This window comes from Bos grunniens, chromosome 16 (genome assembly GCF_055505025.1).
Source record: "Bos grunniens cultivar Pamir isolate PY7600 chromosome 16, Bosgru_T2T1.0, whole genome shotgun sequence".
Lineage (NCBI taxonomy): Eukaryota > Metazoa > Chordata > Mammalia > Artiodactyla > Bovidae > Bos > Bos grunniens.
Window position 1 is genome coordinate 5,138,530 of NC_141180.1, and position 25,417 is coordinate 5,163,946.

The following is a 25,417-nucleotide window of genomic DNA, read 5'->3' on the forward strand; positions in this document are numbered from 1 at the left end:
TTTCATTGAACTCAAACTTTCACCCTAAAAAAATAATAATATAATTATGGAATAGGGAGTGATTTCAAAAGGCATGAAGGAACCTTTGGGATGATGAAAATATTCTACATCTTGATAATAGGGTGGTTATATAACTGTATGTATCTTATCTTTAAGATACCTTCACATAAACATCTAGCTGATAATTTCACCAAGCATCTGAATACTACTGTCTAGCCAAGTTGACACAAAATTAACCACCACACAAAATATCCAAGATGAACTTGGATATTTAGTTCCAAAGATTCCCAACCCAACTATGAAAGATCCACCTGATTTTGTCTTGCTTCTTGTAGTAAAATACATTCAATGCGATGAAAATTGAAGAATGAACTGTCAAAGAAGAAGGAACCAATGTGAGATGATTTGAAATGAGTCAGCCTATCCACATACTATACTCACCGATCAAGCCCATAGTGAGGCTGGACAGTCCTTTGCTTACAAGGGTATGCAGGTGAGTGTAGAGATCCAATCAGTTGTCTCAGCCTAAGCCAGAAGCACGGATGCTGTTATCCAGGGAAGATGTATGATGTACACACACAACTAACAGCTGGCATGTATTAGGGCACAAGAGACTGACAAAGTTTTTGAGAAGGTTATTTTAGCAGAAATGCTTCCAGCTAGGACTGAAAGGAGCAGGCATCATACATGTAGAGGAGGAATGTCTCCAGAGACAGCGCCCTGGGAGGCGGGGCCGACAGGAAGAGGCGGGGCCAACAGGAAGAGGCGGGGCCAACAGGGCCTGTTCCAGCTGAGAAAATAGTCTCACCTCCCTGGTGGTCCATAAAGCTGAGTCTGCCTGCATAGGGGCTGACATGGAGCATTACTTTCACAGAGGAGTGTTCTCTGGTCCCAGAATCTAATGAGATTTCTCTTGGTGGGTTTTCAATTTAAGACTTGTGACCCCTTTCTTATCTCTTTCTCCATTTATGAATGGTAATTTCTATCCTATGTCAATATTAACATTGTACTTTGGAAGCACATTACTTGTTTTCTGGTTCACAGGGTCACATGTGACTATAAATTTTTCCCAGGGATGGTCCAGAAACTGAGTCTTGCTCATAACTTATTTAGAAGACATTTAAGTAAAATTTGGGCCTTCGAGTTGACGCTGTAAAGAGTGAAAACTTTGGAGGATGTTGGAATTGGGTGAATCTATTTGACATATGGGAAAATAGGAATCTGAGAGATTGCAATGTGAACACTTATGTGTCAAACAGGGTCCCTTACAGCCAGGACCTAAAAGTGTTACCTTATTTGGAATTAGGGTGTCTACCAGATGTAATCAAATTAAGATGAGGTCATTATGGTGACCTCCAATCAAATATGACTGACATCCTTGTAAGAAGAAGAAAATACATGTAAAGACAAAGACAATCAGGGAGATATTTTTGTGACCAGAGAGGCAGAGATTAGAATGATGCAGCTGCAAGCCAAAAAAACGAAAGATAGATGCTCACTCCTAGAAGCTACAGAGCAGGAACAAACATTCTACCAATTCTCAGGGAGAGCATGAAATAAAAAGAACAAATGGAAGCAAAAGGAAGCACGTCTTCGGGTGACCCCAATCCTGTTCATAAGTGCTCCATCCAAAATACCTCATCTAATCCTTGTTGTAGGCGGAGGCAATGGCACCCCACTCCAGTACTCTTGCCTGGAAAATCCCATGGACAGAGGAGCCTGGTGAGCTGCAGTCCATGGGGTCACGAAGAGTCGGACACAACTGAGCGACTTCACTTTGACTTTTCACTTTCCTGCATTGGTGAAGGAAATGGCAACCCACTCCAGTGTTCTTGCCTGGAGAATCCCAGGGACGGGGGAGCCTGGTGGGCTGCTGTCCATGGGGTCGCACAGAGTCGGACACGACTGAATCGACTTAGCAGCAGCAGTAGCAATCCTTGTTGTTGTCGTTCAGTTACTCAGTCACGTCCGACTCTTTGTGACCCCATGGACTGCAGTATGCCAGGTTTCCCTGTCCTTCACTATCTCCCAGAGTTTGCTCAGATTCCTGTCCATTGAGTCAGTGATGTCATCCAACCATCTCATCCTCTGTCATCCGCTTCTCCTCCTGCCCTCAATCTTTCCCCCCATCAGGGCCTTTTCCTTGAGTAGGTTATCCCATCAGGTGGCCACAATATTGAAGCTTCAGCATCAGTCCTTGAATATTCAGGGTGGATTTTGTTTAGGATTGACTGGTGTGATCTCCTTGCATCTCCAAGATCTCCAAGGAACTCTTAAGAGTCTTCTCCAGAATCTTTGTCCTTACCTTTTCCATGCATGTACATTTCACCTTCAATAAAACTTAGTTGCTCAAGGACTGAGGCCCCATAGAGTTGAGGTCTCTTATGCTAATGGTCGGTGTAAATAATTTACCTTACCAGGAGTCCTTTTCTGGGAGCAGAGGGGAAACTAATTGACTAGCATTTGGAAGAGCAATGGTCATACCTTTCCTAATTCTGAAATCTATCGGGCCACTAGAGGCTTCAGCAGCAGACAATCAACCACGGAAACCTCAGCTATTGTCCTGAATTATGCCTGCCTAACGCCAAAGACCAGAGAAGGCAAGGGCACTCCACTCCAGTACTCTTGCCTGGAAAATCCCATGGATGGAGGAGCCTGGTGCGCTGCAGACCATGGGGTCGCGAAGAGTCAGAAACGACTGAGCGACTTCACTTTCACTTTTCAGTTTTATGCATTGGAGAAGGAAATGGCAACCCACTCCAGTGTTCTTGCCTAGAGAATCCCAGGGACGGGGGAGCCTGGTGGGCTACCGTTTATGAGGTCGCACAGAGTCGGACACGATTGAAGCGACTTAGCAGCAGCAGCAGCAGCAACGCCAAAGACTGAGCAAGGGCCTAGGTGTCGGGACAGTCTGGAGGGCCCCAGGTCCAAAGTGGAGTCCTGAGCTGTGTCTGCCCCACAGGGATCCAGACTGTTTTCAGATGGAGGCGCTTGATTCTTTTTATTTAGTCCAGCGTTCTGGAAAAGGGCCAACGACGACTGCGCCTGCCCTTGATTCCTTCCCATCCTTCCTAAGTAGGGCAGTGACAGTGTGTTCACGAAGAGGCGGTGAACATTTCCCGCGAGCCGCTGAGGTTCTCCTTTAGGTCTGCAGACGGAGAAGTGATGTCCGGGCCGGGTCTGAGCAGGAGGTGCAAAGCGGCCCGCATGCTCACGGGTTAGACCTGGGCGGGGGCAACACCCCGACCTTCCCGGCCTAAGGACCGCCCCTGGCCCGAGGCCCCGCCTTGCAGCCCGCCCATTGGCCGGCCGGGCCGCGTTCCAGGCCACGCCCACCTCCGTGACAGCACCGGACTGGGTGAATCCGCGGATTGTTGCGCGCGGTAACTCAATTCGGAAAGGTCTGTCCCGCGTTGGTCTGCGGTGTCCCGCGTTGGTCTGCGGTGTCCCGCTGTTCGTCCCGAAAATGACAGCGTCTTGCGCGCCTCGCCAGGCACCTCCCGCTCGCCCCGAGAGTCCCCCCTTCCCTTGGTGCTGCGTCGGGATGCTCTTGGCGGCTCTAGTGCTCCCGTTACCCATATTCTCCGGTAGGAGCCTGTAGACAGCGTGCGCCCAGGCGGCGAACTGGAGTGGGTCGGAGGCGGGCAGGCCAGAACCCGGGGCGGGGGGCTTTGCTTGGTGGCGCGGGGCGCTGACACGGAGTTGGGTCCACCGGGGATCCTGCGGAGTTGGGGTAGAGGGCGGGGCGGGTGTTTCCCGGGTTTAGCTGTGCGGACACCTAAGGAGAAGGCTTGCTTGTTGGGGGGCACTGAGAGCTGCGCGATGGTGGGCTCGGCCTGGGTTCACCAGGGCCAGGCTGGTTCCCTGGCAAGAGCTTGTAGGGTGTTTACAGGACAGAGTCTGATGAGGACAGGTGCAGGGCCCTGGTGCTGGTGGGGAGGGCTTAAGTGTCTGGGGATGTTGCGAGGGGAAGAGTTTGCCTTGTGTTCCCTGAGCGGTTGAGGGGTGGGGGGTGGGTTGTGTCCCGCTGGGGGAGCCGGGAGAAGTGTATCCCGATATAAGCTTTGTGAAAGTCACCAACCCAGTGGTGCCCAGTGTGGGACTAGGAAGCTTACTGTTTGCTTTGCATGGGGCTTACCAAAGCAACCGAAAACACATTGGTAGTCAAACCTGGTGAGAAATGAGTATCCTGGAAATGAACTATAAATGATGTTCACCTGGTGTTCCCTTAAAGCTCATAAATTAGAGCTGAGACCCCATTCACTGTTTGTGTGTTTCATTGAATCAAATAAATAATACTTTAAATATGTACAAAAATACATGCTTATTGTATAACACATAAACAAGGACAACCATTTTTTAGTACTTTGGTATATTTCCTGGTCTTTGTCCACAGATGTGTTTCTATGCCCCGGATATTTTTTAGGATCTATTTCATGTAGTCTGTTTGCTGCAGTTTTTCTTAGCAGCATTCACTCAACAAATACTTGTCTTCTGTATGCCAGGTCCTGTCCAGGTCCTGAGGATGCACTGGTGAACAATAAACGCAGCATTCCTATTTTCACTCTCCTGATTTCACTGTTTGTCCCCCTCCCGCACACACATATGCGTGTATGCAGGGACTGAGTTTTGCTCACTGTTACACCCCCAGTGCCAGGCACACATTAGGAAATCAAATATTAATATTTGCTAGAATTTATTGGGAGTGGCAGACGGTAGCCAACACATAAGATTAATGAATATGTTATAACCCAAGAGAAGTGCCCAAGAGGAAAGAAGCGTGATTCTCTGATGGCATTTAACAAAGGGCTGGTGGGAGGGAAGACTTTCTGCTCAACAAACAGGCTAGACTCTGCCACCCTGTCTTCTGCACTTGCTGTTTCCTCAGAGGGCTTAGAAAATTCTTCTGCCTTATGCATAATTAACTCTTTCTTATTCTTCAAGCTCTGTGATGTCACCTTTCCAGAGGGACCTTCTCTGACCTACCATTCCCAGTGGACACACACACTTCAGTTTAGTCCCCCTGCTAACTGGTAGTCACCCACCCAAACTGTGTTCTCCATTCTCTCCTCACTAGAATGCAGAGATCTTGGCACACTCGTGGTTCAAAATGCCCAATTTTTTTTTTTTGCCTCAGTGTCAACACTCTCGTATAACTATCAAGTACTGGAAAATTAGAGGTAACTTTCAGCTGGGGCTTAGATCCCAGAAACAACTTCTCTTGCTTCCAGGAGGAACGTTCTCTAAAGAGCCACACTTAGGATGGCCTTTCTGTGATGCCTAAAAGCTAAGGCAGAGGCAGCTGAGGATCAGAAAGGATTTATATGCCCCTGATAGTAGACTCCTCAGGGCTCACACGACTATAGTCTTGCTTGTTACAGATCATTTAAAAAGTTTATTGCTCTGCAGGAGAGGTGTGAGTGATGGAACGGCCGTGCTATCAAGACATTAAAAGGAATTCTTTAATGATGTTTTAAATATGCTTAAGGCTAGAAGTTGAATGAGATGATGAAAATTGTTCAAAATAGAGAAAAAAAGATAAAATGAATAGATGAAAAGGTTATGTTTAAGGTTGAAAGGTAAAATCAGGATAGGTAGGAAACCTAAATAAGGTATAAATGGGAGCTCACTATACTGGGCATGGAAAGTATGTGGGTACTAACAGTCACAGAAGTGCCTCTTGAGGAGCAGGTTTAAGAAGTAGTAGTTGTTGTGCCTGAAGGAAATGGCAACCCACTCCAGTGCTCTTGCCTGGAGAATCCCAGGGATGGTGAAGCCTGGTGCGCTGCCGTCTATGGGGTCGCACAGAGTGGGACACAACTGAAGCGACTCAGCAGCAGCAGTTGTTGTGCCTGGAAGGCTTGCTAGCTCAGAGCTAGTTGCCAAATGGCAGGAGCCCACAGAAGGGACCAGTCTCATTCCTCCAGAGCAGGGTCTGTTTTTTGGGCCAAAACCTATAATTTCCTTTAATAGGTGATCTCTTCTGCCTATATTAAGTCTTTTCCTTCTTCCTAATGAAAGAAGCCAAGATCAGTAAATGCTTACATGATAGTTTCTTAGTTTTCCTACTCTTCATATTACAGTGCAAGAAAACAGTCCTTATCGGTCAGTTGCTAGGTTACCATACTACTGGGAGATAGACAACAAAAGAAATGATGTGGTCAAATACTTCTCCAGTGCATAAAGTTTTAAATGATTATTTTCAATGGTTGGATTTATTGTACTATATTTTTTACCATTGATTTCTGTTGAACGGTAGTGATACTTTGAAAACCAAAGTGTTTTGAAGAGTGACTGTGACGGACATGCTGTGTGAGATGATGTTGGCCACAGGGATGAAGGGAGTCCACTCTATTATGTGTTAAACATAAAATCATGTAATGAGAAGCATGCAGAGGAAAGTCCAAGTGCTGCTGAACTTCGGTTGGACGACTCACCGCTCAGAAGGTCAATACTTAAGAGACAAGTGCTGGTAGGAATGGAAAGGTTGCTTTAAGCAGAAGGCTGGCATCTGGGGAGAAGGCAGACTTCTGTCCCAGAACCTACTCTGAAGATTCTGCTTGGCCCTGGAAGTTTTTAAAGGGAAAGTAATCTCCAAAGTTAATCATTGTGATGGCCGTGCATGCTCAGTCGTGTCTGACTCTTTGCAACCCCATGAACTGTAGCCCACCAGGCTCCTCTGTCCATGGGGTTCTCGAGGCAAGAATGCTGGAGTTGGTTGCCATTTCCTACTCCAGGAGAATCTTCCTGACCCCAGAGATTGAACCCACGTCTCATACGTGTACAGGCAGATTCTTTACCACTGTATCACCGTGGAAGCCCAGTCATTGTAATAGGGAGTCGTATTTGTTGACATCTCCAATTGCCTGCAGACTTCTTGACTCCTTGTGATCTTTCTTTAGATTCTCTCTCCCAGAGTTTGCTCTCAAGATTACTGAAGGGAAAACTGGGGGAAAGAGCTGGCCATCTCTTAATTATTCTTCATTTCTATTTCTCGAACTTAGAAAAGAGCCAATAGGCAGAGTATTGTGTGATCAAAAGATGTGAAAAGTATGATTAGGCCAGAGGTTAGTTAAAATATAGCTTTGATCAAGTGACAAGCCAAAGGGGACCTCCTGCAGATAGCTCTTTCCTACAAAAAGCTGCTTACACAAGAGAAGGGACTGGTCACTGTCTCCCCAAGGAAGCAGAAACTACTTCCTAGAGGAGACGTTGAGTGAAAAAGGAAGACAGGAGCTGAAGGAGTTGCTCCAGAGCAGGAAGAAAGGTGTTCAGAGCAGAGGGAGGAGTGTGAGCAAAGGCTCAGAGAGATGACATGGCTCGGGGCAGTGGTGACCTGTCCAGCTACCCCACATGGCAGCAGTGGAGTGAAGAAGGCAAGAGGAAGGCAGCAGCATAGATCACAGAGTGAATAATTGTGGAGAAACAGGATAGTTAGGAATGAACAATTAAAATCCTAAAAATCAGATTACGATATTATTACTTGTTCTTTTTGGGCACCGTGAGACTTTTTGTGGGCTCTAGCAAATGCACATCTAAACTCTGCGTGTGTGTGTACTCGGTTGTGTCTGACTTTTTGCAACCCTTGGACTGCAGCCTGCCAGGCTCCTTTGTCCATGGAATTTTCTAGGCAAGAATACTGAAGTGAGTTGCCAGTTCCTACTCCAGGGGATTTTCTGACCCAGGGATCTAACCGGTGTCTCTTGCGTTTGTAGGCAGACCCTTTACCACTGCACCACCCAGGAAACCACATCTAAACCAGGTTGCTTTAATTTCCCCAGGCTCAGGATAAGACCATTTCTTAAGGACTAAATGCAAACGCTGTCGTTAACATAGAGGGTTTCAGATGACCGACAGTGAGGGAACACAGTGTTGGTAATGGAACCAAGATTCCTGGCTTGACCCTGGGTGTGCTACCTACTAGGAATGTATTCATGGGAAAGTTCCTTTACCTTACCATGGTTCAGATTGCTTATCTTGAAGAAGGGAAAGTAGCACTCAATTCATAGGAAGACTGTGAAGGATACGTTAGTTTAAAAAAACACGGAAACAATGATTGGCACAGGTAATGCCTGATTTGCTGTTTCTAAAATGATTGATATCACCAATGTTTTTGTAAGAAACATGTTCTGGAATTGTCCATTGCTAATCTTTAGGAAAAATATAACCTACAGTCTTTGAAGTTCACTTTTAATGTTAAAATACTATTTCTAGTCATAGAAGTGATATAAAATAGGTTTATAATAAAATATTGAAACAAATATTTTGACATGAAAGAAGTGAAAAATTCTGATAAAATGAAATTTTTGTAAAGAAACCCCCCAAAAATGGAAACAGACAAAAACAGCAGTAAAAAAAAAAAAAGGTGATGGTTTGAATATATTTCTGGAGCAGTTTGGCTGAAGAATAAAGAGTTTTAATTTTATCAAAAGTATGTAAAGCTGATAACAGTGCTCCTTCAGCTGTGGCGCTAGGAACTAGAAATGCAGTGATGAATGAGACATGGCTCCCAGGAAGGTTACCGTGTCCTAGGAATATAAGCAATGAGCAATCCCGGCATGAAAAGTGCTATGAAAGAAGTAAATTGTGGCAGCTGTGAGGACACTTGACCCAGTTTTTTGCGTGATAGATGTTAAGAGCCTCAGGGAAGAAGTGGCATCTAAGATGACACTGAAGGAGGAATGGTAAGGTCTCTGGTCAAAGCTGAAGTCAAATGATGCATAGAGGTCCAGAGTGCTACAGGAAGCTGAGTGACTTAATGGGCACTGCTGGTGGAATTGAATGTGGCTTAGATAAGTGTGCAAGAGTGAACAGATACTAAAGCTGTCTTAGCCATATCAAGGAACCTTATACATTATCATGAGGGAATAAGGGAGCCATTGAAATATATCTGACTTGGAAGAGCTCTGGTCATAGTATTAGTATTATATGGTTCAGTTCAGTTCAGTTCAGTCACTCAGTCGTGTCCGACTCTTTGCGACCCCATGAATTGCAGCATGCCAGGCCTCCCTGTCCATCACCAACTCCCAGAGTTCACCATCTCCCAGAGTTCACAGTGATGCCATCCAGCCATCTCATCCTCTGTCGTCCCCCTCTCCTCCTGCCCCCAATCCCTCCCAGCATCAGAGTCTTTTCCAATGAGTCAAAATTTTTTCCACTCTTTGCATAAGGTGGCCAAAGTACTGGAGTTTCAGCTTTGACCAGGACTGATCTCCTTTAGAATGGACTGGTTGGATCTCCTTGCAGTCCAAGGAACTCTCAAGAGTCTTCTCCAACACCACAGTTCAAAAGCATCAATTCTTCAGTGCTCAGCCTTCTTCACTGTCCAACTCTCACATCCATACTGGACCACTGGAAAAACCATAGCCTTGACTAGACAGACTTTGTTAGCAAAGTAACGTCTCTGCTTTTGAATATGCTATCTAGGTTGGTCATAACTTTCCTTCCAAGGAGTAAGTGTTTTTTTAATTTCATGGCAGCAAGACCAGTACGGAGACCTGTTCAGAAACTCTTGCAGCAGTTCAAATAAGAAATGATAGTGGCTTGAGTTTTTAGTAGAAGTAAAGGTGGAAATAGAGAACAGGCATTTCAGTTGTGGAAACTGGATATGAAGAGTCAAAAGAGACCACACTCTGGCTTCATTATGTTATTTGAAAAGGGCAACATCTTCCAAGTAGAGCTGTGTTGGGAGGGAATTGGATACATAGACTTGGCACCCCAGCTAGAGATCTGTGATGGATAGAGCAGTTTGGGAGGTAGCTCTTCTCAGTGTTAATGATGTCATGAGAGTACGTATTCTCACCCAGGGGGATTTGCAGAATGAAAATTAGGAACGTTCCTAGAATAACCCACAAGTAATGTCACATAATGCAATCAGACATAGAAGGAAGAGTAGCCAGAGGACAGACTGGACATCAAGGTCATCTGTTTCCTGAAAACCAAGGGAAAGAGCTTTTCGGGCATGAAGGAGCAAAGGAAAGTGTTAGGGTGAATTTACCTAGAAGGAGGCTACTTAATGACTTTGAAAGTATGTTATAAATGAGTGGAAATTTAGAAGTAAAATTGACAGATTATATGTTAGAATTTTCACTTTGAAGAAGCAAAGACATTTTAAAAATAGATAAGATTTGGGGGAATTATGTCTTGGGTCAGAGACCATGATTTCCTGAGGGGACTACATGAGAAGGGGTATGGGTGTATGCTTGTGTCAGAGACTTATTTTTAATTTTTGCAAGTGGGTAGGTGCCGGGATCCAGCCCCGGCTGATCCAGGGTATTCGAAGGAGAGACGGCCTAGGCGACTATTTATATGCTAATTAGAGATTATAAAGAGTAATAGAATGAGGATAGCTCAGTAGGAAAATTCAGTGGAGAAAAGAGGCTGAGTAGCTTGGTTTACGCAGAAAATCAATATAACCCGTGACACCAGGTTAGCTCTGACCACGGAGGCCGCAGGCACCCTCTCTAATAGCAGAAGGTGCCCCACCTTAGACACCTTCTCGAGTGGGTCTTAGAAGCCCAGGCAAATAAATGGTCGCAGAGGATATCCACGCTCCAGATGGAGACTTCAGCCAGAAGTTAAAGGGAAGAATGACATGGGGAGACCAAGCGTTGGTGAGCAAGGCCTGTAGCTTTATTTTTAACAGGGGCTTATATACCCTAAGTTACACATAGAAGATAATAGGGGATGCAAAGTCAGCAGTCTTTGAGTCTTATCAAAAACCAGGGTTTCTTTCCTGCAAATTTATCGTATACAAATGGTTTAGGTGATTTACATCATCTTCTGGCCAGAAGGCCTACTAACATTTTATGACTCTTGACAAGGACTTATCAACAAAGACTTATTTTCTCTAAGAGTAATTATTTTAAGGTTTGGCGCCATCTTCTGAAGATAAAATTGCATTCCTATAGGGCGGATGTGTAATGGGTTTACAACAAAGAAAATAATTTATTACCTTAAGGGTCTAAAGTTACTAACACCAAGGCCACTACTTATTTTTTCTATATACCAACTATAATTAATACATATTCAAGGATACAATTTAGGGGATGTGAAAACTTGGCAGCAAGCATTGGCTCATCAATGAAATCTTTTACTAGTTTTATTCTGACAGTTTCTAACTCTCTGAGAGGCTCTAAGCTATTTGAATATCTTAAGCTTCCCGGGCCTCTCGAGGCTGGGAGACTGTAAACAATTGTATGCATAGCTGTAGGAGTCCGGGTAAACTTGTCAGGCGAGTTAGAGAGCCATCTGAGGGGTTTGGATTTAAACACTCCTAATTGCCCAGGAACTTTATTAATTGGAGCTGTAAGTTAACTCTTTGACAGAGAGAGTGAGATGGTGGTAGGGGACAGCCCCCAGTAAAGTCAGGTGAGAGCACAAAGCAATAAGGTAGGCAGACTCTGGTTTTTGGGGGGTAGATGCTCGAGAATATCCGGGGGGACTCCTGAGGCTCGATCCCGCCTTTGCGTATGCCGAGCCTCCTTCCTCATGACCTTTGTCACGAGTGGAATGCCTCACCGGCTCCCGGCAGGTAGAAGGCGATGGCACCCCACTCCAGTACTCTTGCCTGGAAAATCCCATGGATGGATGAGCCTGGTAGGCTGCAGTCCAGGGGGTCGCTAAGAGTCGGACACGACTGAGCAACTTCCCTTTCACTTTTCACTTTCATGCATTGGAGAAGGAAATGGCAACCCACTCCAGTGTTCCTGCCTGGAGAATCCCAGGGACGGGGGAGCCTGGTGGGCTGCTGTCTATGGGTCGCACAGAGTCGGACATGACTGAAGTGACTTAGCAGCAGCAGCAGAGAGTGACTGCATAATTTTTGCAAGTGTGTAGAAAGTGAACAGTTCTCTTGATTCATAGCAGAGTACTATATCACTTTTCTATCACTTACCTGGAGTACTGGGGAATTTTCTGAATTCAGCCTATTATATTATGTAATAATACCTATTTTTAAAGTGTAATATTGCATTTCTTGCCTTATTTTTTGCTAATGACTTATTACTTGATATTTAGTTTGTATTTACTTGAGACTATAGAAATGACATTAGACAAAAAGCAAATTTGAGTGAATTTTTATTTGAGTTCGGGTCGTAAAGCATTGGAGACAACTTACAACATTAACACTCTATTTGGCCCTGGAACTGCTAACAAACGTACAGTGGAGTGGAAGTTCAAGAAGTTTTGCAAAGGAGACGAGAGCCTTGAAGATGAGGAGCATAGTGGCTGGCCATGGAAAGTTGATAATGACCAGTTGAGAGGATTATCAAAGCTTATCCTCTACAATTACACAAGAAGTTGTCAAAGAACTCAGTTTCGACCATTCTACAGTCATTCAGCATTTGAAGCAAATTGGAAAGGTGAAAAAGCTTGATAAATGGGTGTCTGATGAGCTGACTGAAAATCAAATAAATCGTCATTTTGAAGTGTTGTTTTCTCTTATTTTACACAGCACCAATGCAGCATTTCTTGATCAGATTGTGACATGCGATGAAAAGTGGATTTTCTATGACAACTGACAACAACCAGCTCAGGGGTTGGACTGAGAATCTCCAAAGCACAGCCCAAAACCAAACTTGCACCCCCTCAAAAAAGGTCATGGTCACTGTTTGGTGCTCTGCTGCCCATTTAATCCACTATAGCTTTCTGAATCCTGACAAAACCATTGCAGCTGAGAAGTATGCTCAGCAAGTCAGTGAGATGGACCAGAAGCTGCAGCGCCCGCAGCCAACACTGGTGAAGAGAAAGGGCCCAGTTCTTCTCCCCAACTGCACCCAACCACACGTCACACAAGCAGCACTTCAAAAGTTGAACATCCTCCATATTCACCTGACCTCTCACCAACCAACGGCCACTTCTCCAAGTGTCTTGACAACTTTTTGTAGGGAAAATGCTTCCACAAAAAGCAAGAGGTAGAAAGTGGTTTCCAAGAGTTCTTTGAATCCCAAAGCACGGATTTTTATGCTACCGGAATCAAAAAACTTATTTCTCATTGGCAAAAATGTGTTGATTGTAATGGATCCCATTTTGGTTAATAAAGGTGTGTTTGAGCCTAGTTACAATGATTTAAAATTCAGTGTGAAGCCACAATTACTTTTGTGAATATATAAAGTGAAGTCGTATTTTGAAATACATAGTCCACATCTATTTTGGTCTTTGAAATCCACAATGCTTAGTTAATAATCTCTTCCTACTACAGCAAGTCTTGAGCACCCAGTGTGTACAGAGTGTAGTAGAAAAAGAAAGTATATGATCCCTTCCCTCTAGAATCTTGCCTTCTGAGAGGAAACCGAGCCTGAATTGACAAGTGATCATATGCTTGTGTTTCAAACTATGAAAGAGTAATCTGAGCAGAGTGTTATAGACTATAAAAGAACTTTTAAGGTGAGAGGTGAGCTTTGAAATAAATTTAGAGAAAAAATATGTAAGGAAACATGTGCTATGCTGTGCTAAGTTGCTTTAGTCGTGCCTGACTTTTTTGCCACCCCCTGGACTGTAGCCAGCCAGGCTCCTCTTTCCATGGGATTCTCCAGGCAAGAACGCTTTAGTCTGTTGCCATGCCCTCCTCCAGGGGATCTTCCCAACCCAGGGATTAAATTCCTAATTTTCTGTTTTTATTCTCTTATTCCTAGTCCGCTGCATTGATCCACCAGTATTGGACAGTATGAAGCTTAAGGGTGTCATTAAGCGCCACTATTATCCTGGGGACAGAATAGACTACGAGTGTTACCGAGGATACTTTTATGTGTGGCCTTATCTCCTCTCAGCCACTTGTGAGCCTAATGGCTCATGGAGCCGTATCGAAGAAGCATGTTTAAGTAAGGAAACTAAACCATTTTTATTTCTTGTTTTTTCCATTCTCTAGAGATTTTTACACATTTTAAGAGTTAATTTTCCACTACAACAGTAATGATTTTCTCATAAGAAACTAGGTTGTAGATAGCAATCCATTTCTTCTGGTTTTGAGAAATCTCCAGGGAATCTTTCTTGGGGATTGGTCCCTCGATAAATGTGAATTTCAAGTTTGCCCTTATAATAATTAAATAAAGAAAATAATATTTCATCAATAGAAAAGAGCAGTGTAGAATTTTGATCTTGATTTAAACGTTTGGAAATTGGTATGAAAAAACAAATTTGAAAATTTTCTTTTAGGAAAATCATGTCCAGATCCACAAGTAAAACATGGTAAAGTAGTTGCCCCAAATGACACATTTGAGTGGGAATCAGAAGCTCACATTTCTTGTGATGAGGGGTAAGTTACTCTTTAGAAAGAAATAAGGTAAACATTGTGAATTTCATTTTTATTTGCTTCTCAACTTGATCATTTCCTTAAAGTTGATTTCATTTTTCTTTCTAGGTGGTAAGTTGACTTGAAATGATGTGTTATACTGAAATGATAAGTTACACTCAAAAAATGTGTAATTAATAGACAGAAATTTAAATTGAAGAAAAGCAAGATTGTATACTTACTATATATTAGAATAAGCCTATTGGATGTGGCAAAAATGTAATAATTATGATAGCTTTATCCTTAACTACAAAGTACACCTGTTTAAAATGGACATTCTCAGAGTTGAAGGAGGGCTCACAGAAATGACTGATATCAACAGTGTAGAAGGGCTCCTTTTTCTCCACACCCTTTCCAGCATTTATTATTGGTAGACTTTTAAATGATGGCCATTCTTACAGATATAAGGTAATATCTCACTGTAGTTTTGATTTGCATTTCTCTAATAATTAGCAATATTTAGCACTTTTTTTCATGTGCCTGAAAAAGACACTCGTATGCTTCTTTGAAAAAATGTCTGTCTAGTCCTTCTGCTCATTTTTTGATTATGTTGTTGTTGTTTTTGGTATTAAGCTGTGTGAACTCCATATATTGGAAATTAATCCCTTCTTGGTAGCATCATTTATAAATATTTTCTCCCAGTCCATAGGTTTCCTTTATTTATGATTTCCTTTGCCATGCAAAAGGGCTTCCCATTTAATTAGATCCCAGTTTTTTTATTTTTGTTTTTATTTTCATTACTCTAGGAGATGTACCCAAAAAAATATTGCCACAATTTATGTTAAAGAGTGTTCTGCCTATGTTTTCCTTGAAGAGTTTTATAATATCAGGTCTTACATTTAGGTCTTTAATCCATTTTGAGTTTGGTTTTGTATTTATTTGTATATGGTGTAAAAGAATATTCTACGTTCTATATGGTGTAAAGTGTTCTCTGTGTAGAATGTTCTATGTGGTGTAAAACAATGTTTCATTCTTTTCACATATAGCTGTCTAGTTTTCCCAGCACCACTTATTGAAGAGACTGCCTTATCTCCATTGTCTATTCTTGCCTCCTTTGTTCTAGATTAGTTATCAGTGTATGAGTTTATTGGTGGGCTTTCTATCCTGTTCTATGGTTCTGTGCATCTCCTTTTCTGCCAGTACCATACTATTTTGAAGACTGTAGCATTACAGTATAGTTTGAAGTCAGGGACCATGATTCCTCCAGCTCCATTCTTCCTTCTCAAGATTGTTTTGGCTGTTAGGGGTCTTTTGTGTTTCCATACAACTTAAAACATTTTTTACTCTAGTTCTGTTAAAAGTGCCTTTGGTAATTTGGTAGGGATTGCATTGAATCTATAGATTGTCTTGGGTAGTATAGTTATTTTGACAATGCTGATTCTCCAAATCCAAGAACACAGAATATCTTTCCATCTGTTTGAGTCATCTTCAGTTCCTTTCATCAGTATCTTATAGTTTTCAGAGTATAGGTTTTTTGCCTCCTCAGATATAGGTTTATTTCTATATATTTTATTCTTTTTGATGCAATAGTAAATGGGATTGCTTCCTTAATTTCTTTTTCTGATATTTCATTGCTAGAGTATAGAAGTGCAACAATTTCTGTATATTAATTTAGTATTCAGCAACTTTTCAAAATTCAATGATGAGCTCTAGTAGTTTTCTGGTAGTGTCTTTAGGATTTTCTATGTATAGCATCACATCATCTGCAAATAGTGATGGTTTTACTTCTTTTCCAATTTGTATTCCTTTTATTCATTTTTCTTCTCCATTTCCTGTGGCCAGAACTTCCAAAACTAGGTTAAATTAAAGTGATAAGAGTGGGCATGCTGGTATTTTTCCTGATCTTAGAGAAAATGTTATCCGTTTTCATCATTGAGTATGATATTAGCTGTGGATTTGTCATATATGGCCTTATTATGTTGAGCCATGTTTTCTCTAAGCTCACTTTCTGAAGAGGATTTTTAAAATCATAAATGGATATTGAATTTTATCATAAGTTTTTTCTGCATCTATTGAAAGGATCACATGGTTTTTGTTCTTCAATTTGTTAATATGGTGTAATGCACTGGTTGATTAATGAGTATTTAAAAATCATATCCCTGGGATAAATCTCACTGGATCATGATGTACGATCCTTTTAATGTATTGCTGGAGTTGGTCTGCTAGTATTTTGTTGAGAATTTTCATTTATATTTTCATCAGTGAGTGACAAAAAATTTTCTTTTTTGTGTGATATCTGGTTTTGGTATTAGGGTGATGCTGGTCTTATACGTTTGGAACTGTTCTTTCTTCTGCAAAGTTTTGGAATAGTTTCAGAAAGATAGATGGATGTTTGATAGAATTCACCTGTGAAGCCATCTGGTCCTGGAATATTTTGCTTTTTGGGAGTTTTTAAATTACTGATTCAATTTCAGTACTGGTGATTAGTCTGTTCTTACTTTCTATTTCGTCTTGGTTCAGTCTTGGGAGATTATCTCTTTCTAAGAATATTTCCATTTCTTCTACAGTAGATTGTCCATTTTATTGGCAGATAGTTGCCTGTAGTAGTCTTTTGTGATCCTTTGTATTTCTGATGTCTTGGTTGTAAGTTCTTTTCCCTTTCTGGTTCTATTGATTTGGGCCCTCTCCTCTTTTTTCTTGATGAGTCTGGCTAAAAATCTATCAATTTCTTTATCTTTTCAAAGAAGCAGCTTTTAGTTTCATTGGTCTTTTCTATTTTTTAAAGTTTATTTATTTAAATTGGAGGCTAATTACTTTACAATGTTGTGATGGTTTTGCCATACATTGACATGAATCAGCCATAGGTGTACATGTGTCCCCCATCCTGAACCCCCCTTCCACCTCCCTCCCCATCCCATCCCTCTGGGTTGTCCCAGTGCACCGACTTTGAGTGCCCTGGTTCATGCATCGAGCTTGGAGTGGTCGTCTATTCCACATACGGTAGTATACATGTTTCAGTGCTATTCTCTCAAATCATCCCACCCTTGCCTTCTCCCACAGAGTCCAAAAGTCTGTTCTTTGTATCTGTGCCTCTTTTGCTGTTTTGCATATAGGGTTATCGTTACCATCTTTCTAAATTCCATATATATGAGTTAATATACTGTATTGGTGTTTTTCTCTCTGACTTACTTCTCTCTGTATAATAGGCTCCAGTTTCATGCATCTTATTGGAACCGTTTTCGAAGTCTCTATTTCGTTTGTTGCTGCTCTGATCTTATGATTTCCTTCTTTTTACTGACTTTGACTTTTATTTATTCTTCTTTCTCTAGTTGCTTTAAGTGTAATGTTAGGTTGTTTATTTGAGATATTTCTTGTTTCCTGAGGTAAGTTTGTATCACTGTAACATTCCCTCTTACTGCTTTTGCTGCAGCCCATAGGCTTTAGATCATGTTTTCATTTTCATTTGTGTCTATGTATTTTTAAAAAATTTCCTCTTTGGTTTCTTCAGTGATTCATTGGTTGTTCTGTAGCAAACCATGTAGCCTCCACATGCTTGTGTTTTTTGCAGTTTTTTTTTTTTCCTTATAGTTGATTTCTGACCTCATAGGGTCATAGATAGATAGCATATTAAAAAGCAGAGACATTACTTTGCCAACAAAGGTCTGTCTAGTCAAGGCTATGGTTTTTCCAGTGGTCATGTATGGATGTGAGAGTTGGACTGTGAAGAAGGCTGAGAGCCGAAGAATTGATGCTTTTGAACTGTGGTGTTGGAGAAGACTCTTGAGAGTCCCTTGGACTGCAAGGAGATCCAACCAGTCCATTCTAAAGGAGATCAGTCCTGGGTGTTCATTGGAAGGACTGATGCTAAAGCTGAAACTCCAATACTTTGGCTAGCTCACGCAAAGAGTTGACTCATTGGAAAAGACTCTGATGCTGGGAAAGATTGGGGGCAGGAGGAGAAGGGGACAACAGAGGATGAGATGGCTGGATGGCATCACCGACTCGATGGACGTGAGTTTGAGTGAACTCTGGGAGTTGGTGATGGACAGGGAGGCCTGGCGTGCTGCGATTCATGGGGTCGCAAAGAGTCAGACACAACTGAGCAACTGAACTGAACTGAACTGAACTGAGGGTCATGGTTGAAAAAGATGGTTGGTATGATTTCAGTTTTCTTAAATTAGCAGGAACTGCTTTTTGGCCCAGCGTGTGATCTACGCTAGAAAATGTTCCATGTGTACTTGAAAAGAATGTGTATTCTGCTGTTCTTGGATGAAATGCTCTATAAATATCAATTAAGTCCATCTAGTTCAACATGTCACTTATGGCTCTTGTTTCCTTATTAATTTTCTGTCTGGATGATCTATCCACTGATGTAAGTGGGGTGTTAAAGTGCCCTACTATTACTGTATTACTGTCAATTTTCCCTTTTTGGCTGTTAGCACTTGGTCATATGTACCAAGATGCTCCTATATTGGGTGCATATGTATTTAAATTGTTATATTTTTCTTCTTGGATTGATTCTTTGCTCATTATATAGTGTCCTTCTTTGTCTCTTGTAGTTCAATTCAGTTCAGTCGGTCAGTTCAACCAGTCCTTCTGCCTCATTTACTCTACTATTGATTCCTTCTAGTGTAGTTTTCATTTCAGTTATTGTATTTTTTAATTGTATTGGTTTCTCTTTATGTTTTCTAATTCTTTGTTAAAAACGTCTAATTTTTCACTTTGTGCATCCAGTTCGCCTGAGTTCTTTGGTCATATTTACTCAGTTCAGTTCAGGCCCTCAGTTCTGTCCGACTCTTTGCGACCCCATGAATCGCAGCACGCCAGGCCTCCCTGTCCATCACCAACTCCCAGAGTTCACTCAGACTCACGTCCATCAAGTCAGTGATGCCATCAGCCATCTCATCTTCTGTCGTCCCCTTCTCCTCCTGCCCCCAATACCTCCCAGCATCAGAGTCTTTTCCAATGAGTCGACTCTTCGCATGAGGTGGCCAAAGGACTGGAGTTTCAGCTTTAGCATCATTCCTTCCAAAGAAATCCCAGGGCTGATCTCCTTCAGAATGGACTGGTTGGATCTCCTTGCAGTCCAAGGGACTCTCAAGAGTCTTCTCCAACACCACACTTCAAAAGCATCAATTCTTCAGTGCTCAGCCTTTTTCACAGTCCAACTCTCTCATCCATACATGACCACAGGAAAAACCATAGCCTTGACTAGACGAACCTTTGTTGGCAAGGTAATGTCTCTGCTTTTGAATATGCTATCTAGGTTGGTCATAACTTTCCTTCCAAGGAGTAAGCATCTTTTAATTTCATGGCTGCAGTCACCATCTGCAGTGATTTTGGAGCCCAGAAAAATAAAATCTGACACTGTTTCCACTGTTTCCCCATCTATTTCCCATGAAGTGGTGGGACCAGATGCCATGATCTTCATTTTCTGAATGTTGAGCTTTAAGCCAACTTTTTCACTCTCCTCTTTCACTTTCATCAAGAGCCTTTTGAGTTCCTCTTCACTTTCTGCCATAAGGGTGGTGTCATCTGCATATCTGAGGTTATTGATATTTCTCCCGGCAATCTTGATTCCAGCTTGTGCTTATTCCAGCCCAGCGTTTCTCATGATGTACTCTGCATAGAAGTTAAATAAGCAGGGTGACAATATACAGCCTTGACGTACTCCTTTTCCTATTTGGAACCAGTCTGTTGTTCCATGTCCAGTTCTAACTGTTGCTTCCTGACCTGCATATAGGTTTCTCAAGAGGCAGATCAGGTGGTCTGGTATTCCCATCTCTTTCAGAATTTTCCACAGTTTATTGTGATCCACACAGTCAAAGGCTTTGGCATAGTCAATAAAGCAGAAATAGATGTTTTTCTGGAACTCTCTTGCTTTCTCCATGATCCAGCAGATGTTGGCAATATGATCTCTAGTTCCTCTGCCTTTTCTAAAACCAGCTTGACCATCAGGAAGTTCACGGTTCACATATTGCTGAAGCCTGGCTTGGAGAATTTTGAGCATTACTTTACTAGCGTGTGAGATGAGTGCAGTTGTGAGGTAGTTTAAGCATTCTTTGGCCTTGCCTTTCTTTGGGATTGGAATGAAAACTGCCCTTTTCCAGTCCTGTGGCCACTGCTGAGTTTTCCAGATTTGCTGGCATATTGAGTGCAGCACTTTCACAGCATCATCTTTCAGGATTTGAAATAGCTCAACTGGAATTCCATCACTTCCACTAGCTTTGTTCATAGTGATGCTTTCTAAGGCCCACTTGACTTCACATTCCAGGATGTCTGGCTCTAGGTCAGTGATCACACCATCCTGATTATCTGGCTCGTGAAGATCTTTTTTGTATAGTTCTTTTGTGTATTCTTGCCATCTCTTCTTAATATCTTCTGCTTCTGTTAGGTCCATACCATTTCTGTCCTTTATCGAGCCCATCTTTGCATGAAATGTTCCCTTGGTATCTCTAATTTTCTTGAAGAGATCTCTAGTCTTTCCCATTCTGTTGTTTTCCTCTATTTCTTTGCATTGATCGCTGAAGAAGGCTTTCTTATCTCTTCTTGCTAGTCTTTGGAACTCTGCATTCAGATGCTTATATCTTTCCATTTCTCCTTTGCTTTTTGCTTCTCTTCTTTTCACAGCTATTTGTAAGGCCTCCCAGACAGCCATTTTGCTTTTTTGCATTTCTTTTCCATGGGGATGATCTTGATCCCTGTCTCCTGTACAATGTCACGAACCTCATTCCATAGTTCATCAGGCACTCTATCTATCAGATCTAGGCCCTTAAATCTATTTCTCACTTCCACTGTATAATCATAAGGGATTTGATTTAGGTCATACCTGAATGGTCTAGTGGTTTTCCCTACTTTCTTCAATTTAAGCCTGAATTTGGCAATAAGGAGTTCATGATCTGAGCCACAGTCAGCTCCTGGTCTTGTTTTTGCTGACTGTATAGAGCTTCTCCATCTTTGGCTGCAAAGAATATAATCAATCTGACTTCAGTGTTAACCATCTGGTGATGTCCATGTATAGAGTCTTCTCTTGTGTTGTTGCAAGAGAGTGTTTGGTATGACCAGTGCTTTTTCTTGGCAAAACTCTATTAGTCTTTGCCCTGCTTCATTCCATATTCCAAGGCCAAATTTGCGTGTTACTCCAGGTGTTTCTTGACTTCCTACTTTTGGTTGATCCCGGGGTTAGGAAGATCCCCTGGAGAAGAAAATGGTAACACACTCCAGTAGTCTTGCCTGGGAAAGTCCATGGACAGAGGAGCCTGGAGGGCTACAGCCCACGGGGTTGCAAAGTTGAACACGACCGAGCACACATGCACGGCAGGTATATCAGGGAACATTCATCTGTGTGAGCTCTCCCAGAGGCTGATATTTTGGCACCAAGACCTGGCCCCACCCAACAGTTTGTAGGATCCAGTGCACCGCTGGGATGCTTTGAACATTTCCTACAGAGGGTCACTTCTCCAAAATCAAAAAAGAGTAACCAACTTACCACATACAAAAACTACAAATAGCAAATTAAAGAAAATGAAAACAGAAAAATATATTTCAGATGAAGCAACAAGATAAAACCCCAGAAGAACTAATTGACATGGAGAAATGGAATCTACCCAAGAAAGAGTTCAGAGTAATGATAGTAAATATGACCTTCAAAGCATCCCAGCAGTGCACTCCCCTCTCATCACTCAAGGGCCCAGGATTAGCTGGCCTGCATTTGTTGACTCAATCTGCAGGCTGCAGGGCTGTAATGTTCTTGCTTCTAGTGTCAGCCCCATGGCCCCTGGAGGTGGATCTTGGTCCTCTGTTGGGCAGGGTCCTGTCTAGTGAAGTGAAAGTGAAAGTCGCTCAGTCATGTCTGACTCTTTGCAACCCCGTGATCTATACAGTACATGGAATTCTCCAGGCCAGAATACTGGACTGGCTAGCCTTTTCCTTCTCCAGGGGGTTTTCCCAGTCCAGGGACTGAACCCAGGTCTCCTGCACTGTGAGCAGATTCTTCCCCAGCTGAGCCACATGGGAAGCCCACATGAGGCTGTGGGCTCAGGAAGTCTTTAGGCGGCCTGTCTGCTCGTGCTCATTTGTTGTTTGGCCTGAGGTGTTTCCAGCACTGGATCCTACAGACTGTTGGGTGGGGCCAGGTCTTGTTGCCAAAATATCAGCCTCTGGGAGAGCTCACACAGATGAATGTTCCCTGATATACCTGCCGTGCATGTGTGCTCGGTCGTGTTCAACTTTGTGACCCCGTGGGCTGTAGCCCTCCAGGCTCCTCTGTCCATGGACTTTCCCAGGCAAGACTACTGGAGTGTGTTACCATGTTCTTCTCCAGGGAATCTCCCCAACCCAGGGATCAACCTGCATCTCCTACACTGACAGGGAGATTCTTTACTGGGCCATCTGAGAAGTCCTGTATATCTGCCACCAATGTCTATATTCCCAGAGTGAATCACAGCCACCCCCTGCTTCCTCAGGACACCTTTCAAGATCCATAGGTAGTTCTGACCCAGGATCCTATGAAGTTATTGCTTTTGCCTTTGTTCCTGGTGTCTATGAGACTTTTGTGTACCCTTTTAGAGTGAAGTCTCTGTTTCTCCCAGTCCTGTGAGCTCCTGTAATCAAGCTCTGGTGGCTTTCAAAGCCAGATGCTCTGGGATCTCCTCTTCCCAGTGCTGGAGTCTTGGGCTAGGGGCACGTCATTTGGACTCAGAATTCACTCTAGTGGTAAAACCTCTATAATTATTCTCCAATTTGTGGGGCACCCACCTAAGGGAATGGGATTTGATTATATTCCTAATCTGCCCTCCTACCAGTCTCTTTGTGGTTCCATCTTTTTGTTTCTAGCTCTAGGGCACCTCTTCTGGTAGGCTTCAGTCTTTTTCGATGATGATTGTCCTGTAGATTGTTGTGATTTTGGTATTCTTGTTAGAGGATGTGAGTTCAGGGTCCTTCTACTCTGCCATCTTAGCTGCTCTGTCTTTGTCTTTTGAGAGTTTGATTATTATGTGTCTTAGTGTGGACTTCTTTGAGTTCTTTTCACCTGGAAGTTGTATTTGTGTTTCTCATCAAGTTTTGGAAGTGGTCTGCCATTATTGTTAAAATGTTCTCTCTGTCGCTTTCTATCTCTCCTCTCCCTCTGAGATTCCCCCGGTGTGTATGATCCACTTGATGATGTCACACAAGTCCTTTAGGGACTGCTCATTTTTCTTTACTCTTTTTTCTTTCTGTTGCTCAGATTCAATAACTTCGCCCATTCTATATTTAGGTTCACTAATTCTTCTTTCTGTCTGCTCAAATTTTCTTTAAATCCCTCTACTGAATTTTTTATACCAGGTATTGTACTTTAAGCCCAGAATTCCTTCTTGATTTCTTCTTAGGTTATCTGTCTCCTCATGATGGGCTTCCTAGGTGGCACAATGGTAAAGAATCTGCCTGTCAATGCAGGAGACATGAGAGATGAGGGATGGATCCCTGAGTTGGGAAGATACTCTGGAGTAAGAGATGCCAACCAACTCCAGTGTTCTTGCCTGGAAAATTTCATGGCAGAGAAGCCTGGCAAGCTGCAGTCCATGGGGTCACAGTCAGACACAACTGAGCGGGCACACATGAGCATTCTCCTTATGACTGTTCTGCTTTGCTCATACATCATTTTCTTGATTTTCTGCACATCTTTCTTTAGTTGTTTGAGCATATTTAAGATAGTCCTTGTCTAATCTATCTGTCATCAGATGTTTTTCAGGAGCAGTTTCTGTTCATTTAATTTTATTTTTATTTTGAATGGGCCATACTTTCCTGTTTCTTTTTATGCCTGGTGATTTTTTGTGGAATACTGGACATTGGAATTTAATAATATGGTAACTTTGGAAGTCAGATCCTCCCCTTTCCCTGGACATTGCAGTTTTTGTTATTGTTTTTTGATTGCTGTAGGATATTTCTCTGCCAGAAATCAGCCTGAGTTGTAAACTGAAGGTCTTCTCAGGCCATTTCTGAGTTTTTCCCTGAATATGCACACTTACTTTCTAAATTTCCCCTCATATGCAGTTGTTTTTGAATGTCTAATCTTTAATTATTGGCTCCTGAAGCATTAAAATGAAGTTGAAAGCAAAAATCAAATTGGAAGCAAATGGTGCTCGATCTTTAAATCCCATGTAATTCACTTCAACCAACAAGGAAGGTCCTTGCAAGCATCAGCAAGACATGACAACAATGGCTACCCACCATTTCCTGTGATCAGGAACAAAAGTCAGCAATCAGAGTACAAATCCTTGGTTCTTGGAGGACAGTCCTTTCTGGGTGCTCTGCCTCCTGCAATCTGTGTGTGAGCTGCTCAGGAACACATGCACAGCTGCCTGCTACACTGCTGAGAGTGGGAATGGGTAGCTGCTATTTTCCTAAGAGCTAAAATTGACTGAAATGAATGTGATTTTCCTGTCTGAGTTTTCCTCTGGAACTTACAATTCTTCAACAGACTCCAAAGCCCAAAAATAGTGACATCAGGCAGACTCTGCCCTTGTAGTTTTTGTCGAGTTATGGAGACAGATTCCTAGTGCCTCCAACTCTGCCACCTTCTCCAAGTCCTCTCCTAAAACACTACAATATACAAAAAATGAGGGAACTTGATGGACAAGTCTACTAGAACCCTGTGCAAGCAGTTTCACTGATTAGTTTTAAATTGATCAAATAAAGATATTAGAACGTCCTGTCATAGATATAGAGAGCCTATTAGGCACTTTGAGAGGTTCCAAAAACTTAAAGCATAGACTGTTCTCAAAAAAAAAAAAATTGAAACACAATATATACTAGTATAATATATTAAAGCAAAATAGTAAATAAGAAGTGACGAATACATAAAATTATTTATGATCATTACAATGAGAGTCCAGAGGGAGGAGAGAGCACTGTGAATTTAAATTATCAGAAAAGATTAAGAGAAGATTGCATTAAGTAGCAGTCCTAAGCTGTTCCTAGGAAGATATTCTGATCTAAAGAATATTAAGAAGAGCTAAAACTTACCCAGCACTCACTATGTGTCAGATGCTACCTTATTCTCTAAACAATCCCATGAGGTATGCTATTGTGTCATTTACATAGATGAGGAAATTGAACAAGAAAAACAGTAGAAAGACTTTCCCAAGCTCAAATAACAAGTCCGTCATGCAACTAGAATTTGAATCCAGGCAGCCAAGCTCTAGAGCC

General features: G+C 42.3%; 1 protein-coding gene across 1 annotated transcript in view; it reads left to right on the forward strand.

Annotated features, from left to right (window-relative positions):
• Nucleotides 1-3,390: 3,390 nt before the first annotated feature.
• LOC147356075 (membrane cofactor protein-like) overlaps nucleotides 3,391-25,417 on the forward strand; it is a 60,912-nt gene continuing 38,885 nt past the window's right edge. Inside the window, exons 1-3 of the mRNA XM_086342207.1 lie at nucleotides 3,391-3,587; nucleotides 13,635-13,820; nucleotides 14,155-14,254. Of these exons, the coding sequence (XP_086198333.1) occupies nucleotides 3,467-3,587; nucleotides 13,635-13,820; nucleotides 14,155-14,254 (407 nt within the window). The 5' untranslated portion in view covers nucleotides 3,391-3,466. The remainder of the gene's footprint in view (nucleotides 3,588-13,634; nucleotides 13,821-14,154; nucleotides 14,255-25,417) is intronic.